Source organism: Aythya marila, assembly GCF_965140915.1.
Source record: "Aythya marila genome assembly, chromosome: 4".
NCBI lineage: Eukaryota > Metazoa > Chordata > Aves > Anseriformes > Anatidae > Aythya > Aythya marila.
Genome location: NC_139045.1, coordinates 36,436,883 through 36,455,332, shown reverse-complemented (window position 1 = coordinate 36,455,332; position 18,450 = coordinate 36,436,883). Strand labels below are relative to the sequence as shown.

The window sequence follows — 18,450 nt, the reverse complement described above, 5'->3', positions numbered from 1 at the left end:
AGCTCTTACTAATGTGGTATCAGCCCACATACTAGTTGGCTGGCATACTAGCTGGCTTCAGTCCTAAATAGCGTTAGAAATTCAAAGCCAAAACGAAGTGAAATCTCAGAATTTTATTCTTTTCACTTGAATATTTTTCTCACTACTTCTAGAAGAAGCAGATTCTTTGAGAAACAAAGCTACGTGGCAAATTGTGACATTGCTGTACTTGGTCTGACTTCACACAACTCTGGGAAAGGGCAGATCTGTTCTTGGAAGTTTGACCTACTCTAATTATATTGGTTGGCTGTGATACCAAACTTTGTCACACCACATCTGATCCTGCATGTCAACATGATTGATGCAAACGAAGTATTGTGATATTTTAAGTTCAAACCACTACTCTACTAAGGCTACTACAGTTCACAACCCTCCTCAAAACAAGGCTTGTCTGACCTGAGAAAAACACAGTGCACTAAATTTCCATCTCTGTCCTGCATAACCCTTCCTTTTATCTCAGGAGGCACATATTCAGCACATCATCAGGCAAGCATTTTGGATAGGTGAAAGTACAATGATGTGCAATTTTACATTTAGAAGTCTAACCAACAGAAACTGAATTTGTTAGTTCATGAAGAGTACTGAAAGTCAATGTCTTCCTTTTCAGCTATTTGAAATAACTACACAATTCTTACACAAAGAAAACTAATTGCTATCATCTACTCACATCCATAAACAAATATGCTTAACTGCAAACATGTGAAGCTCATTGTGCCAAAATCCAAAAATATGAAAAAATTGATACCAAAATCTGTTTCAGATAAAAAAAAACGTAGCTTCTATCAAGCCAGGTTACTGTACATTAGAAGGTCCCCTCTTGTTTTCAAATTGTAGCTTTGCAAGCCTCAGTCAAGTTGTGGTTCATATTACAGTGTTTCATCATGCTTGTTAATCACCAAAAGCTTGGAATTTTCATGGCTTAAAGACTTCAAAAACTGAAGGTTAGCATTTTTAAAGTTGGCTTCAAAAAACAATCCTGTAAAGACCCTACCACTGCTGAGTAATTTAAATACATGACAGATCACATCACTTGGCACTTCCCAATACTACGCTGCCACAGTGTATTATGGCTCTATTAATTTTAGATTTAATATGTACAATGAAAGGATGTTGATTATTAGACAAAAATCAACACAAAAATGGAATGCTACTGAAAATCAGATAAAGATTTCAATTTTAAAAGTTTTGTACCACATTATACAATTAGAGAGCTCATATTATCTATTTCCATACATGTAAGCATTTTGTATGGAAAAGCAGCGTTGCAGGTTTTGCAGATTAGGATTTGAAGGTTTATTTTACTCTTTATTAGTTATAACACTATCTACATGGCTTTCAACAAATCCTTGACTGATCAATGTTCTGATAAGCTTACCATCTAAATTCAGCTAAAATAAGGGTCAGCACAAAACAAGATGAGAGTGCAACAACGATATTTCAGTCACACACTAAGACAAAGATGTAAAAAAATCAACTGAAAAAAAAATCCTTCTCTCTCTACATTTCTGACTGATTCAAGTTTTAAAAGGAAGGAGAGGGTAGAAGCACCACAGATGAGTTCAGAAGTAATGATCCATGCAGGGAGACAGCAAGAAAGATGTTTCAGACACAAGCTTGGAACATGGCTTTGATGAAAGTCATAGCTGAAGAAAATATGTGCTTTTTTTTTTTTTTTTTCCTGTTGTGTGCAACCACATGCATTGCAAAACTATGTTGATTTGGATGGGTTGAAAAGTTTCTCAAAAGAACTGTAATTGATTAGTTGAGAAAGAGGAAGGCAAGAAGAGAGATGTTGTAACAATCCTCATACAAGACAAAGTTTTCCATAAGCAGAAAGGAAACAAACTGTTCTTCACCTCTCCTAGGGATAACAGACACGATGATGTGTTCAAACTGCAGCAAGTGAGATTCAGGTTACACAATAGGAAAAGCTTCACCGCTGTCAGGGTGGCAAAGCACTGCAATAAATTATCAGGGGAATTTGCAAAGTCTTCATCCTCAGAGGCTGCAGAGTGTGTTGGAAAAATAACTCCCAAGAATGACACGTGCACAGCCAATGCCCCCGCACCATGGGGGTGGTGGCCTCTTGGGATCCCTCCTGCACTGCTCTGTGGCTGTTACTGCACAGGGCTGTGTAAAGCTCAGAGTCACAAAGTAAGGAAAAGAATCTCAAAATCCCAGAGCATTTCATTTGGTGTTATCTAATTAGCACTCAATATTTTTTTTAACGGGAGATTACATTTGTCTGAAATGCATTTCAATATTCTTTAAAGCTGCAATTTTAAACATACAACAAAAAAATATTTATTTTGGGCTCAGCCCAAAAATAATAATAATAATTTTATCTTTGTAAAACTCTTGTAAAACTTTTGACTTGCTAACAATTATGAGAAGCTTTTTTTTTTTCCAGGGTAAGGGGAACTGCTCTCCTCCCACCTTCCAGTCCTAGTTCCAACTTTCTGAACTGCACGCAAACAAACCTAGCAGTCACACTTTTTTTTTTTTTCTCCAGAAGAAAAATGCAAGCTTAGACAAAAGGAGGCAAAAGCAGAAAGAAAAATACATTCTCAGGGACCCAGACTAAAAGCATCTGTTGCTTGGATTAGAGATGGGACAGCAGCATAGGACTGAAAAGAGTTTTGGTACGAGGCTGAGCAGTACTGTAGTACCTTACAAGAAGGTTTGGGCTTTAGAGGATGTATATATGCTACTATTTATTTGTTTTTAAGGCAGATTAAGGAAGGACAAAGGAATACGATGATGAGGGTAAGTGGGAAAATGGAATAAAAGGGAAGAAGTGTTGTGATGAAATGACTTTCACAGGAGGCCAATGAAAAGAGAGGGAAGGAGTGGAGCACTCTGTGAAATCACAGTTGTTCAGTGGAGGTTCAGAGGAGCTGTGCAAGCTCAAACAGAGTCAGAATGACCATTTGTTGGTGACAGAAATGGAACAATCTGAAAAAGAGGTTATGAAGAAACAAAGTTCTCAGTAGAGATGACGTTGAAAGAATTGTCTTGCCTCTCTGTGGAAGTTTAGTAAAGTTAGGAGAAGTTAAGGAAAAGACAGAAAAAGGGTCTGCCTCTATCAGGAACTTCTCCAAAGAACGTGCAGAAAAGATGAAGGAATTTTGAAGCTGGAGATGGAGAACAAGCGGAAGGAAGTAGGGCTATAGCAAGATGTGTCACTATGGGAACAGTGAACTTGTTTACATTTGATGTTGTGTCAGCGCCCTCATAGATAACTTCAGTGATGCTTGCTACCATTAAACATAAAACCAGCTGCAAGCCAACACTTCCCTCACCATCAAGTGTCAGTATATGTTTATTTAATACACTCTGTAGAGTGAAGTTTATTAATATGGTCAGCTGGGGGAGATGGCTTCCAAAGATGAAAGCATGGAAGAAGCACAAGTTAACTAGAATTCTCCTCCCCGCCCTCCAGCATGGGCTATATTCACAACAGGCTACCCCAGTGCCAGCTCTCTGCCAACTGCAAAAAGAGGAGCTTTGGGGAAACAGCTTAAGTGCTAGTAAACATCTGTCTATATGACTTCAGAGCTCATATGCTGAAATACTGGCCGGTGGATTCTGGTACCAGTTTCTTAGTTAGACTCAGGACTCAGCAGCCTTAAAAAACAACAACAAAACAAACAAACAAACAAAAAACCTGAAAACGTACAGGGCTTCATGCTGAGTGTGTCTGCTAGCAGTGGTTTTCCCAGCACAGCCTGTGGGATAAAGCATCCTCTTTCATTTGCAGATCTTGGAGCACATTTGGCTATGCAGGTAAAAAGTTCTACATCTTGAGCAGCTCCTGGATAGACGACAAACTAAGGTCAGCCAGCACTCATGTCATGGTGTTGGCTTCTGTAAGGCTCAGTGAAATGCCAGCCTCTCATTACAGAGGGCTGACTAATGCAGTTCCCTTACTAAAAACTACAAACGGTTTAACTGAGGATGCTGGAGGAAGAAACCTACAGTGTCTGTAGGTCTTTATCAAGATATAACGATATAACACTCTCCTACTCACTTAACAGACACGGAAAGTGCTTTTGTTTGTTTGTTTGTTTTTTATGAGAAAAGTCTGACAGCAGCAGAAAGAAATCAGTTTCGGAAGTCCAACCCCACGTGAATTAATGTTTAAGATACTGCCCTCACAATCTGGGCAACAGGAAAGCCTGTTGAAGTCTGTGAAGTAGTGGCTTGAGAAAGATCTTTTAGTTTTTATAATTCAAAACTGCTTAGGCTCAAACTGTGAGTATTTTACAAGACAGATCTGCTGCTGCTAACCTTTTAGCATGAGTCATTTTCTAGGCGACCTTTTAAGTCAGCCAAGAACTGAACATCACCTGTTAACTATGTGTTTCCTATTCACTCTGCTTGACTCAACACTGTGCATGACAAAATCTGACTGGAGCCTCACTGAATTATGAGGAGAGACACAAATGAAAGCTAGAGAGTAGACTTTTTTTTGCTGTTGTATAACTGCCTCTGAAAACTGCCTGTCTCTATCATGTACAATTTCCAAACTTTATTATGCTTCTATGAAAACAGGCTTGATGCCAATGCAAGGTTCACATTTTCTGATAATTTCTCATTTTTGTCTGTATTTCTGCTTCATGAAGTGTGTGTTTGCAGAAAAACAAGAGTTCATATGCAATTTGTCATTGTGGGGGATTTAGAGTAGGTCAAATTTATGATTAATCTGTTGCTTTTTGTTTGCCATTTAGTGATGGCGGTAAACAGATTAATGAGTCATATGAATGAACAGAAATGGACAGCTTGTAACATTCAAATATCTACGAGGGAAAAACATAGCAGGAAAAGAAACAAATATTTCAGTTTCTCAAGCCAATGAACATGTATCCAATAGAAGAAACTCCATAAAAATCTATGCTCTATATATACTGCGTTTGAGATCACTCTTTCTAGGGTAAAAAGCACTTGCCCTTGCTCTCTTGGGAGAACCACTGTTCCTAGGAAATTTCCTAAGAAATTGATTTATTTAGAGAAATATTTTGTTAGCTAACACTCCATGGATGACAATAAAATGACACAGAGAGGTGAATACAGCTGTTATAGGTGGCAAAAGGCTGCACTCCTGCATGACATCACTGTGAGTGTGCGTGCAGCACTGGGCATGGTCACGTGAAGGGAAGAAATTAGAAAGAACAACTGTAATAAGCTCTTGTCACCTCTATGTCCTCTATGTCCTACATGCCTATGAATATTTTCATGGCAGCAATAGATAACATGGTCTTTTTCACATTCCCTTTTGGTTTATTGTTTCTACTCCACTTTATTTATTTATTTATATTTTTTGATAGAAGTCATCCCTCTCCTGACACCTGGTCACGACACAGGACAGCAAATGTACTGCTAGTTTCTTTCCATGGGGAGCAGTTAGCCCACTCTATCTCTGGCGCTCAGCCCAGGACTCACCTTGAAGTCAGTGGCAAGTTCTTCTAAAGGCGTTATTTTAGATTAATATTAAACTGTTGAGAAAAATAGAAGAATCAAACTCTTCAGTTTAAAAATCTTACTGATAACTTTGTTAGATATCCAGATCAGACAAAAATTCTGACCATCATGCTAAACTCAGGTTTTCACCACCACTAATGCTACCTTAAATTCAAGTAGATTAAACAGGCATTTCAGATGTCTTTATAGAATAGATCTGGAATAAATCAAAACAATAAACTTTAATTTTTTCCACCAAGCTCTCAGACAATCTCAGAGAGATACTCTGAGAACAGAGCCTATCTTTTGAAGTAGAGACTCTATCAGAGCTTAAAGCATCTTCAGCCTTTAACTTACCTGCAAGGTAAAATTCTGACAACATCATTGGGTTTGTAGCCTTCAATACAAACAGCACAGTTATCAAAGTCTGGCTCAGTTTCCTATAGGAAAGAGAACATTCATCATTTTCATTTTTTTATTTTGTTAGCTAATCTCTTCATACAAGAGCTTATGTGACAAAATAAAACAGTCACTGATGCATGCTGCAAAATCAATCATACATTTCAAGAAAAGCAAGTCAGACTTTTCAACACGCATCCAGTCTGAAAAGCACACAGATTTAGGTAGCATGTTTGCACTTTCAGGATTTTTTGCATCTTCAGATAATTTCACCTCTTCCTCTCCCTACTCCATTCCATCCATAAATTGCTTACCAGTATTGCTCCACCACCTGGAGGACACACACAAGCTTAATAAGCAATTGCCATTTCTCTTTTGCCTCTTTGTCCCAGTGGTCTGAAGGAATACTCCATGCAGACATTCATTTGGTAATGAGCAATTTGAAAAATTACCTTATCACCTTTCCTGATTGTTCTGACTTGCAGCTTGCTGATTGCTTTCTTTGCAGCATCTCCAAGCCGGCGCTGTAATAGAAAATTGGTTCTTAAGCAAAGAGTATCTCTTCATGCAGAATTCATCGCTTTTTTTCCACTAGATTTCTTAATAATTTGAAGCAACTGCACATGAAACAGGACAGTGCTGTATAAATGTAAACAGATGAGGTCAGTCACGCTGTTACTCAGAGTAAGCGCACAGTAGGTATTCTAGGCTTGTTGGTAACCCAGGGCTGATGAGGCAAAGCTATGCTAATGGAGTTCCAGAGGAGACTGCATGAGCCCATTGTGATGACTATGGCACCTATACTATTTAAGTCAGTATAAGTTCATGTAACAAGTCTGCTGCTTGGGAATCCTACTTTTTGCTTCTCCTTTTTTTTAATTATACTTGTAAAAAACGCATTAATAAACAAGGCCTGGGCTGGTAAGCAGAACAAACGCTACACTTAAGATTCAGGAGGTCTTTATACCAGGTCTGGCTCATGATCACCAGCAAAATTTAAGTGCTGCAACTGAGGTGATAACTTGTTAACCACGAAAAACATGAATCATCTCTGCTGTTTTGTTTTCCTGCAATACAGAGCTTGCTTACTTTACAGGAGTAATGCAAGGAAAAAAAGGAGGCTAAAACATCTGCAGTTTCTTACAGATAAAGCACTACGTAGTCCTGCAGTAACATCCTATCCATACATAACCATTCACTTCTTTTCCTCTCTATCTTCCCCTCCAGCAGCCTGTGAATTGCTTACCATGTGACATTTCCGATTGTTCTCACATATTTCCCAAACACTGTTACTGTGCTGACAGGGTCACTGCCACTCAGGACTAAAGCAGGTAACAACAGCCTGATGTAAAACACCCTGTCCTCCACCCTGTGGAGCTACCTCTGCAGCCCGTGCTGTGGAGCCTGTGCCTGTATCAGAGCAGACACAGACTCTCAGGACTTGACTGCTCACTTGTGCTAACGCAACAAGGAGAGCTGGAGACAGACTCACAAGCTGTAAAGGTCTCCCAGAGGTTATGTGCTTCCACCCCCTGCTCAAGGCTGGGTCAACTTCAAAGTCAGAGCTGTGTCCAGTCAAGTCCTGGCTATCTCCAGGAAGGGAGATTTCACAACGTCTGGAGATAATTTGTTCCAGTGCTTCACCGCTCTCACAGCTTTTTTAATTATCATCATATAAAGGGGATTTCCCTTGTTGCAGTCTGTGACTGTTATACTTTCTCTGTGCACCGCTGAGAAGAGCCCGACGCTGCCTCATGCTGCCAAGGGCCGCAGGCAGAGCCCCTCTGCCTCCTCTCCACCCAGCTTAGTAAGCCCAGTTCCCTCCACCTCTTCTCGTTTACTGCATGCTCCTGTCCCCAGACCATATTGGTGACCTCTCCCATTGGGCTCTCTCCCATTTCTTCTTATCTTACAGAGGATCACACAGCAACACCTACCCTGACGCCTTCCTGTCAGTTTTATAACCGTTTATGACACAGTGCACCCCGAGGTGCCACCGATGACAAACTCTTCTTTTCACCTCCCCTGCACCCCGTCCATGTTTCCAGCCATGTGCTGTTAGTTAGGAGGGAGATTCGGGAGCTCTGGTGACTCCGAAGACGTTCAACTTTTTGGGCCGGGAACATTGCCTGTGCCAGAGTTCAGAGGGGCCTGTCAGCGGGAAGGGCTTCCAGCTGGAGGGGGGGAGAGCACGGAGCCAAAACTGGAAGGAAGCTGGATGCTGTTTGTAAATTGGGAGCTAATCATCACCCAGATATGATTAATAAATTACCACGTTGTTCTTTGGGTTCAATTAAAATCGCCAAATTTAATTTAGAGGCTAAGCTTATTAGATTGGAGACATGGAAGACTGACAAAACATGTGCAATACTGACAGCAGTGAGCAATTTCAGGGCTGGCTAAAGAGGTGAAAATGATCTTGGCTATCATATGAGATTCACATACGAGCATTCCGGCACAGCTAATTATTACATGTAGGGGAGTTTTTTGTAGTTGCACAACATCTTTTCTGTGGTACATTTTTGCTCACAGTCTCCCTTCAATAAACAGATCAGACAAGAGCTGGAAACATTTCTTGCCAGCTATTTGTTTCTTTAATGTAAATCAAAGAAAGACTGATAACATGCAGTGAGACAAGAGCCATTGCGTCCTCCTTCAGGAATTGCTTGTGATTCCTTTTTATCATTATTATTACTTAAACTAATGAAATGTCTCAGCTCTTTTTTTTTTGCACATTCTTCAAGGGCATAGGACAAGATTAAAGACTCATGTACATCTTTGATCTGCTTGTTTTCATGTTTGTTTTCTCTTGTCTAGCTTAAATAGACAAGTTCATGACTTAAATGCAAATGAGAATTATTTAATTTTTGAAAAAACAGGAATATCTTGGAGTAAAGTCATACTTTCAAGGATTCTTCTATCTGAATGAAAGGCATGCTATCACTAACCAATCATTGTCCCTAGAAGATAAGAGGCATTACAATAGTTTAGGGGTTTAAAGTGAAGCTTAGAGATTTATAATCATAAATCCCATAATCTCATTACCAAGGCAGCAACATTCAATACTGGACTGGAAGGAGTTAAGCATATAAGATGCAGTGGTCTTGTGGAGATGGCATTACTATTTAAAAAGAAAGGACAGTAGCATGGAAAGCATCACTTGTCTGTTCCTGAGGAAGGAAATGACAGCAGGTGTTGTGGAAGAGAAATTACAAGTGCTCCTCTCTTAATGGCCTTACTAAACTATTACTCTTGGAGGAAGGAGATCACCTTGTGCCTCGAGAAGAACGAGCTATACCATCAGGATGAGGTATCAGACACATTTCCTGTACCGGTACCGCAGATCAAGTTAGCAGACTTCATCATGGGAAGCATCTTCCCAAGCCCGCTTCAAAAATTTCATCTCTCTCTTCAATGGCCCATACCCTCACGCAAAGCCATGACCACCAGTCTTCTTTCTCAGAGAACTGCTTGACCCTCCATACAATGCCTGTCACATACTAAACCAGATCCTTCCCTAGAGGTTATTGGTACCCTAAACCAGGATGCACAGGACCTTCCACAAGCCCTAGTGGGACAACTTCCTGCTTTGGCTTTTGCCATCCTGCAAAAAGCATGAAGCCCACCTGGTTTCAAAATGTTTTTAGAGGAAACTACTTAACAAGAAGCTAATGGGAAGAAACAACATGGAAGAAATCCGGCCAACAGGTCTGGACCTTAAACATCTCCCTCTTGCTGTCTTCCTATCTTGTGGTTCACGGACAACAGAAAGATTTTTTTATTTTTTATTTTTTTTTAAGTCTGTGTCCTGGCTGTTACAGGGCTGAGACAACAAGTCACAGTTTGCTGAATTACCCTGTCATGTAATTCCAAAGCACCTTCGCTCTCTACAGGTACCTCAAGGGAGGCTGTAGCGAGGTGGGGGTTGGCCTGTTCTCCCACGTGCCTGGTGACAGGACGAGGGGGAATGGGCTTAAGTTGAGCCAGGGGAGTTTTAGGTTAGATGTTAGGAAGAACTTCTTCACTGAAAGGGTTGTGAGGCACTGGAACAGGCTGCCCAGGGAAGTGGTGGAGTCACCATCCCTGGAAGTCTTCAAAAGACGTTTAGATGTAGAGCTTAGGGATATGGTTTAGTGGGGACTGCTAGCGTTAGGTCAGAGGTTGGACTCGATGATCTTGAGGTCTCTTCCAACCTAGAAATTCTGTGATTCTGTGATTCTGTGATTCAATTAGCTCCGTAACCTGATGTTGCTTGATGCAAACAAGTCCCACAGTCTTTTGTGGACATACTCTCACATTTTCAGGAGGACTCCAGGAACATGTTGCTGAGGAAGCATGTTGGCTATGCTTTCCTTTCACAAATTCATCATCATAATATCAAAAGGGCATAACATCAGGGCAGCCACCTACTTGCTGGCCATCTTCTTAGGTGAGAAAAGAGGAGAAAAAGTTGTTTTTTTCAGCCGTGTGAATATTACTACCTACCTTTCACTTTCATATGTAACCACAGAGTTGTCTGTGCTAAAGACACTCCTAAAAATTGAACACATCAATCAAAAAAAATATAATCAAAATTGAAATGTAACCATATTTTCTATGACTGTAGGAAGCATGACTGTATCTGTAGCTGACACACTAGCTACAGGTGCACAAGCCCATATTGGAACAACAGTTTTGGAATCCACTGCAGAAATTCCCCACTAAGTTAACATCTACATGAACAGATCAGGGCACGTAGTAGGAAGCCTTGCAGACCTGGTTCTCCATACGCTTAAACCAAGCACCTAGCTGAAGTGAGCTGAGTCTCCCTTCTGGCGCATGAACCTAGATTTTGCACATGTGGTGAAAGAGTGATGGGTGAAGATGTACAAGGTGTATGTCCAGGTTTCACTTCACTGGGGAATCACAGGAGGAATCCAGGAGATTCTTCAGTCCTTCTAGCTGCCTGTCTCGTTAGCAGGACCCACCACTTTCTAGATGGACAATTAAGTTAGCTCTTTCTGGAATTACTGCCTGATCAGCAACTTAAGCTGTGTATAAGATGGGAAGTGGACCTAGAAAGGAGGGTGACAATATAGGAAAAGACAAGGAGGCAGATGTGGTTATGAGGCTTGACCAAAGGATGCACCATATTTTGCAGGAAAGCAAGACATCATTAAAGTGGGTCAGCTTGGAAGAGGCTTGGAAGATGACTTAGGGAGAGGCTTGGAATGACCAATGAAAGATGATCAGAAACCTTGCTCAGCCGTGCTGCAACACCCCTCCTACTTGCAGATAATGACTTTTTTCTGCAGATTGTATTTAGCAGTCAGCCACCCTGTCCCATTCCCTCAGCATAGTGCCAAGACTACGAATTCACAGGAGCCTGAACTGCTCTGGGTAGCAGCCTGGCTATAAAACAGCCTCGGGAAGGGCATGCATGATGGAGGTAAACAGAGGTAAGCAGAGGATCTGCTTTGACACAGACAACACTGACCCTCACAAGACCTTGCTTTAAAACTGCAGGATTTAAAATCATTCAGATGTCAAAATGAATTTAACCTCCTTTTTATTTTTAGAACAGAAATCTAATAAATCAGTTTTTTGCAGTTAGAGAGATGGGCAGTAAGCGCAGTAAGACTTTACTGCGCCATGGGGTAGCAACCGATAGCACTACTTTCACTAAATAGGCCAGCTGGGTCCCTCTTCATCTGAAGCTGTTTGTACAAACATTTCAACCTCACCCATCAGATAAACTTTATCCAGAGTTTATCAAATATAAATAGAAGGAAGCATCTTTCCTAAAGTTGGCCAGCAATGAAGGTCCTTAAAACACCTGCAAGGCTTTCCAACAAGTAAGCTCAATACCTTTACTCAGACACATAAAAGTTAGAATGGCAAAAGCTTTTGAGCAAAATGACAAAAGAACCATGTTCTAAACTATATCCCCAAAAAGCAATAAAAAATGTTTCTCTTGTATTTATCTGAATATCCAAGGACTTTGTCCTCCCATCCTTGTGCTACAAGAAAATGTGTCAAAGAAAAAAAAAGCAGAACTTTAGAGCAAGCAGAGAGAACCCTCATGGAAAGGGCAAGAGCAAGTTGAGCTCTTCTGACAGCTACTTACATTACTCTAGTCCATAGCGAGGACTAAAAAGCTCACTAGCACAAATGGTTGAGATTTATCCAAATGTATCATACACCATTTTTCTTAACAAAAGTAAGAGCTAATTAGAGGAGATGTCAGGCAAAATCATGTGAATAAACTACATAAAGAAATTCTCGTTTGCCCTGTATCATTAATACAGCTTTGGCAAAAAATGACTAATAAATAATTGCCTAGGAGGCCTATTTTCTTATTCTTCTCCAGAACAGAATTGGTATTAATTACAAAGTTATTAAAATCTTTGCACAGGACAATTGGTTGTGCACAAATTAATCTCATTCAAACCTTGGAAAGAAAAGACTGAATAGGAAGTCTGCTTGAACACATAAACCAGTCCATTCCAAACTACCACATATTACCTGAAGGGAGCTTCTTATTTTGCTGGGTTTCATGTTTATGTATGTCTATTTACTCTGCTAATCTGCCTGCACAATTACTTGATTGAAAGCACGCTTACGGTACTCACGTACATAAATTAGGCACACATGTGCTTTTGCAGCCAAAGCATCTAAAAATTATCACAGCCGCTACAGTCACAGTGATTCTGCTGCCAGTGATGTTCAAATTCCAGCTGGGATAGTCTCATTCTTACTATCCAAAATTTCATGGTGTACATTTAAAAGTAAAATATATTCTTTCTGTGTGTAAATACAGAGCAGCTGCTCTCTATCTCAGAAGACGCCTGAATTTCAATGGGGGTAGCGAGGGATCCCTATACGTTCAGGATATTTTAAAGTGCAGCAGTACTTTCCTCTACAAGATGATTAACACTCTGTTTTACTTCTTTCTGCAGAGCAAGCAAGCCAGCCCTCCCCCTGCCCCAACAGGAATTTATTAAGGGTCCAGAAACATCTCTGAATTAAAACCCATTATTTTTCCTGCAGTAAAACGGTTATCTCCTCAGATTTCATACACTGATAATATTTTCTACTGTACCATTAGAATGAAATGTAGAAGCCTCAGCTTCACAGTTCTGCTGATGCCAAGATAGTTGGATCCAGTCCAGAAAAGATTAAATTTGTTATTAACATTGCTATTATTATTCACTGCTGAACAACCATAAAGATGCATGGTGCTTTATAAATCGAGAGGGCCTCAGGACCCAGCACCCATTCCCACAGAATGCTGCTGACTTCTCTTCAGCTCTCTAAGTTTCTGTCTCTTCTGTGGAGCGGAGGGACACGGACAAGATGCCAAAACCAAAAGCAAAGATTTACTAATATTAGTGGCTATCACTACAGCATTAATTAATTGTCCCATTCAGGGACAATTGTCAAATGAACAGGAACACTCCCTTTCAAGCTCAAGGCCCTTCTGAAGAAGCATGAAAATGAAAACACTTCCTGTTCTTTTTAATCTCTCTGCTTACTGTGAGCCCTTGTTTCCCACACAGACATTCACATACCACACTATATTTTTCACATAATTTTGATCTTACGGATTGCTAGTTAATTTATATACATTTCTATGTCACTTGGCTGTGTGTACCAGAGGAATCTTTTTGGTAATAAACATCATGACTCTTTCTGGCTGTTTCCTGTGTGTTTTGTGCAAGCAAAAAAAAAAAAACAACCAACAACCCATAATACATACACTTTATAGTCATTAATTTCTTTTTTCCTCAGCCCCGTCTGTATTGATAGAAGTCCTGGCTTTTCCCATACACAAGCATTTTTAAACCTCCCTTCTTTTCACTATTTCTTCTTCTTTTTTTTCTTTTTCTTTTTAAGCTACACATTTATTTTCCCCAAATTTTACTTTAAAGTTATTTAAAGCTGAATCCCACAAGAGCCATTCCAGCCCTTCTTACCTGATTTCTGTCTCTGGCATTTGCGTAGCGGAATCGCTGGATGTAGTAGAAGACCAGCCATGCCAGCGAAATGATCATCAGCACAATGAAGGAGATGGAGACGAACACCACGGAGGTCCGGCTGACGTACTTCTGCAAGTTGCGTGTCCCGATGGTTATGTACATCATCACAGTGATGTTCCTCTCCAGGAGGCTCACTATCTCTTTTCCTTTGGGTTCAGGAATCATTATTGCTACAACATCATCTAGGCCTGTCGTATAGGAGAGAGAAAAGAAGCTTTAATTAGAACAGGTGAGTATAATAAAATAAAATGGTAAGACGATGAGGCAAGTGGAAAATAAAAAGCAAATCAGTATCAAAAAGTTCCATTTTCTCCTCCTGATTTTCATCCAAAGGTAAGTTGGATGAATCCGGTGAAGTTTTCAACTGGAACCAGTTACACAGTGTGTTTCTATAAACTCACCTCTGTGAGTTAATTAAAATATGTTTCACGGTTTGACAAACACAGGTTCCCAGTTCTGCTGAGGCTCACATAGAAGAATATTGCTGTAACCACTGCAGAAAGGGAGATGTGTTGTAGCCAGCATCCTTCCCTCCAACACCCCAAGCACTTATCATAGCCCATTTTGCATGGCCACGGCTCTGACAGAGTCAGAGAAGCCCCTCCAAACCCCTGCTCAGTCCAAGAACTCTTTCAGTCACAGATCCCCACATGGTTTCATGCTGAATGCACCAAAGCATTGCTGTTTTCACCCAGGACAAGTGATGGGAGAAGGCTGCAGGGACAAGAGCTGAGCCCACACTGAAAGTCAACAGCCTCATTTTGATTCACACACACAAAAAAATGTTACTGCAGCACAAATCAGCCCCTGGCATAGCTGAGGTGGCAAACAGCCATATACTTATCAGCCCCATACAGCTGAAGTGGCAAAGGAGTGCCCATCAATAGGATGGGGCAGGGACTTCCTACCATCCTGTTACCCCTTCTGAAGCCACAGGCTGAGAAGCCAGGCCCTTCAGTGATCTATCAAGCCTTGACTCTGCGTCAGTTTTGCTTTGTGTACAATGCTGTTTTCATTTTATTTGCATTACATGCTATTGAAACTATTTTCCTTTCTTTTATGTGCCCTGTGTAAGCAACACATACAGTCTGAAATTCTCTGGGATGGGGCAGCTTATTAGATGTCTCTTCTAGCTTTATATGTAAGCTCACTCCTTTATGGTTTAATATTAGGGATATTTTTCTTTCACTTCAAAAAAAAAAAAAAAAAAAAAAAAGCGTATACCATTTTTACAGCTAACCCATGTTTTGCAGTGGTCAAATCCTCAATTGTACCAAGCAGCTAAGGACAAAGAAAATAGACTTTAATGTAGAAACACGCCAGATATGATAGCATACACAACAATCATGAACTGGAATTTAGAAAAGAAGGTACAAACTGGGGGTCTTTCAAGTCAGAGAGATGATGCTAAGGTGAGTGTTTCATCAGCTGAAATCCCAGGAGATCAGTTGGCATGTCGTAAACCCCAGTGCTACCTGCATTTTGACTGTGGCAGGAGGACAAAAATCTGCCTGCATTGCCACACTCACTGAGGTGGGACAGGATTGCCTGGCCACGAACAGAGACTGCATTTCTGACAGCATCCTCCTCCAGGCTGAGACCCAACCCAGCCTCCCCCAGAGCAGCACTGTGCCCCAGGTCCTGTGGTCTGGCTCAGATGTTTCTCCACCAAATCCCCCGGGAGGTATAAACCAGCTTTTCAAAGGCATTTAGGTACCAAGAGCTTGCAGGAGGAGTCTAAGAATTTCAGACTTATTGAAGTGGACAGGCGGGTGGCATTCAGTGGAAAATGCTAACTGTGCTGGAATTTCTCTCCAGTTCTGCTGGGTGCCTGGATTGCCTGGAAGTACTGAAATAGCTGTGACAGACTGTTGCTACTCACACACAAAATATGCCGCAAAGCTGGGAACCAAACCCTCCTTTCTCAAGTCTTGGAGCAGAAGTGCAAATTGCACCACATTTACGATGGGAAGTCTCCTGAGAGGAATACTTCCCCGATTATGAATAGGCCAGTCAATGAGCTGGGTGGAATCACTGGTTTAGCTGCGTCAAAAGAATTTTAGATAGCCGTGATAGGAAATTTAACCCTCCTGGAGATACTTGGCTGTAAAGCTTTTATCATTTTCAGATATTTTTTTTTTTTTGGGGGGGGGTCTAAGTAAGGGTTCACCTTCAGCAGGGAAAATAAACCTGCCTTTGCAACACTTCTGATTATTACCAAGGGCTAATGCAAACATTACCCTAACAGCCTAGGGAGAATCTGCCAAGTCTCAAAGTGGCTGAGAAGGGCACTGATGATGTGCCATGCCAGTCAATTTACTAGAGTCAATAAGATAAATTGTCTGGAGCAGTGCTTATGTTTTTCACAACTGTTCAAATGCCTTATTTTGTTCTCTTTCCCTTCTTAAAGAAAAATAACAATTTCAAATCACTCAATGAGAAAAGCAAAGCAACCACCTCACACACAACCACAAAGAACCCCCAGTGAAAAATCCCACAACCAGAAATACTGAAATGAATTCCATCTCTCCTCTCAAAAGCCACCACTCTAATCACTCACTTGTCCAGTATGGCCACCTAACAGTATTTGCAGTACGAGCTGGGACACCGTATGAAAGATGTTACCTGAAAGCCCATACAAATGGGAGAGACAGACAAAAATATTTCCACTAGAAAATACAGGTCCTATCTTAACTGCTTACTTACCTTCAATCTAAAATGTCTTTAAAAACATGCTTTTAGTATCTTTAATTATGTCTAATACAGCTGAATATAGCTCGGTATATTTCTGGACAACCAGATATAATGGACAAAGGCCAGATATGACATGCTACAAATGAAGAATTACATTCAACTGATTCAACTGATTATGGAATTAATCTTTTTTGTAATAATAAAACAAGGATCCCACAGCGTCTCATCTTCTTTCTTTAATATTAAAGTAATGAAAAAGAGGGAGAAAAAAATTATGATCTCCTGGATAAATTTAACCTCATTCCTGTTCTTCATCACCTGCGCTTTCTGATAAAGCTATAGAGCAGCTTTCTGTCTTCAACTCATGATGGAAACATCACTGGGGTCGAACAGGAGTGCAACCACATGCCTACCTTCTCTCTCTCTCTCTCACGGTTAGGATGATCTATTGACACCTTTGGCCTAGGGCCTTTTACAAGATATTACAAAATGCAAGATACTAAGAAAAGACATGGCCAAGTGTATATGCTAAACAAGAAATGCAAAGTCAGAAGACAGCTATTGCAAGAGGCAAGCAGCTGCTGTTATTTATTCAAATACTTAATATATTCAAATTGCAGGCTATCTGGTTATTTTCTTGCAAAACATTACCATTTGTAATGAAGCATTCTTGGAAAAAATAACCAAATCAGCAACAAATAATAATCTGGATGGTGTTTTTATTTTTAGCCCTTTAGTGAGTTTATGATAATTTCTCCAAGGCATTACAGAGAGTGCTATTCAATCAATCAAGCCATTAATCTAATTTTTTAATCTCAAATATGACCAATATTGTGAAGAAAAAAAAGTAATTTACTTCCCTTTCTTCCCTCACATAACAAAATGTCCGTAGTACCTTGTTTTCAGTATCTAATGACACATGGGATGCTCTGACATAGAAGAAAACTATACACATGAAAGAGAAGAAATAATATTAGAGATACATTTCTATGCCCATGTACACATTTATTCAATGGACTTCAAGTATCTGGTAATATGTGCTAAAGATTCTCTTGTGAGTTAAATGCTAACTGTGCCTTTCATTGCACACATCCACAATGGTAACTGCACTTTGTGGCACTCGTTACCTAACACATTTCTTTTCTTTTTCTGGCCAAGATTAATGCAGAGGTTGAAATTAATTTTCAAATAGTTGTCAGGATGAATCAAAGGCTCATAAACCAGAGGTATTCAGGCTGTAGTGAATGGATTTTCTTCCTCTCTGGCTTAAGAAACATTAAACATGTCAATGCTCTCTCCTTACATGCCAATAACAAAACAAATAAAATAGAACTTGCCTGCATTTGGGATGTTTTAACTCACCTCAACTTGCTGAAGCACATTCACCTAACCAAATGTTTCTGGCTGGAGAAGACGTGCAGCTATTCAGGTTCCGTGCTCAGCACCCCATGCACTCGGCAGGACCGCTGTTGGCACGATACCCCTGGGGGCCTGATGGGCCTGGGCACTGCTGGCTCCAGCAGGACGGTGCTGAAGTGCCATGTACTGGCCCAGCTTATTTCCCTGTCACTGGGACAAACTGGTAACCCTGTGACTAATCCATCAATGGCAGAACAGCCCTACCAAGCTGCGTCTGCTTTGTTCACTTAACAAGAGTTGCTCTGGCAATGACACTGAATCACCCAGGCACTACACCATCCTGCGAGGCTCATCCTGAACTCTTCCTCACCCCAGCCTGCAGGCCAAGGAGCAGCAGCTTGCCATGGGCCAATGACAGGAGGAACCACACAGCAAGGAGAGAGGGAGAGGGAGCCTGCAGCAAGCTCCAGCCATCCTCTGC

General features: G+C 40.7%; 1 protein-coding gene across 1 annotated transcript in view; it reads right to left on the bottom strand.

Moving 5' to 3' along the window:
* The window catches only part of RNF150 (ring finger protein 150), a gene marked incomplete at its 5' end in the record, with an annotated part of 121,037 nt that overhangs the window by 40,206 nt on the left and 62,381 nt on the right, over window positions 1-18,450 (bottom strand). The window contains 3 exons of the mRNA XM_082758996.1: window positions 5,857-5,939; window positions 6,351-6,422; window positions 13,854-14,104. Of these exons, the coding sequence (XP_082615122.1) occupies window positions 5,857-5,939; window positions 6,351-6,422; window positions 13,854-14,104 (406 nt within the window). The remainder of the gene's footprint in view (window positions 1-5,856; window positions 5,940-6,350; window positions 6,423-13,853; window positions 14,105-18,450) is intronic.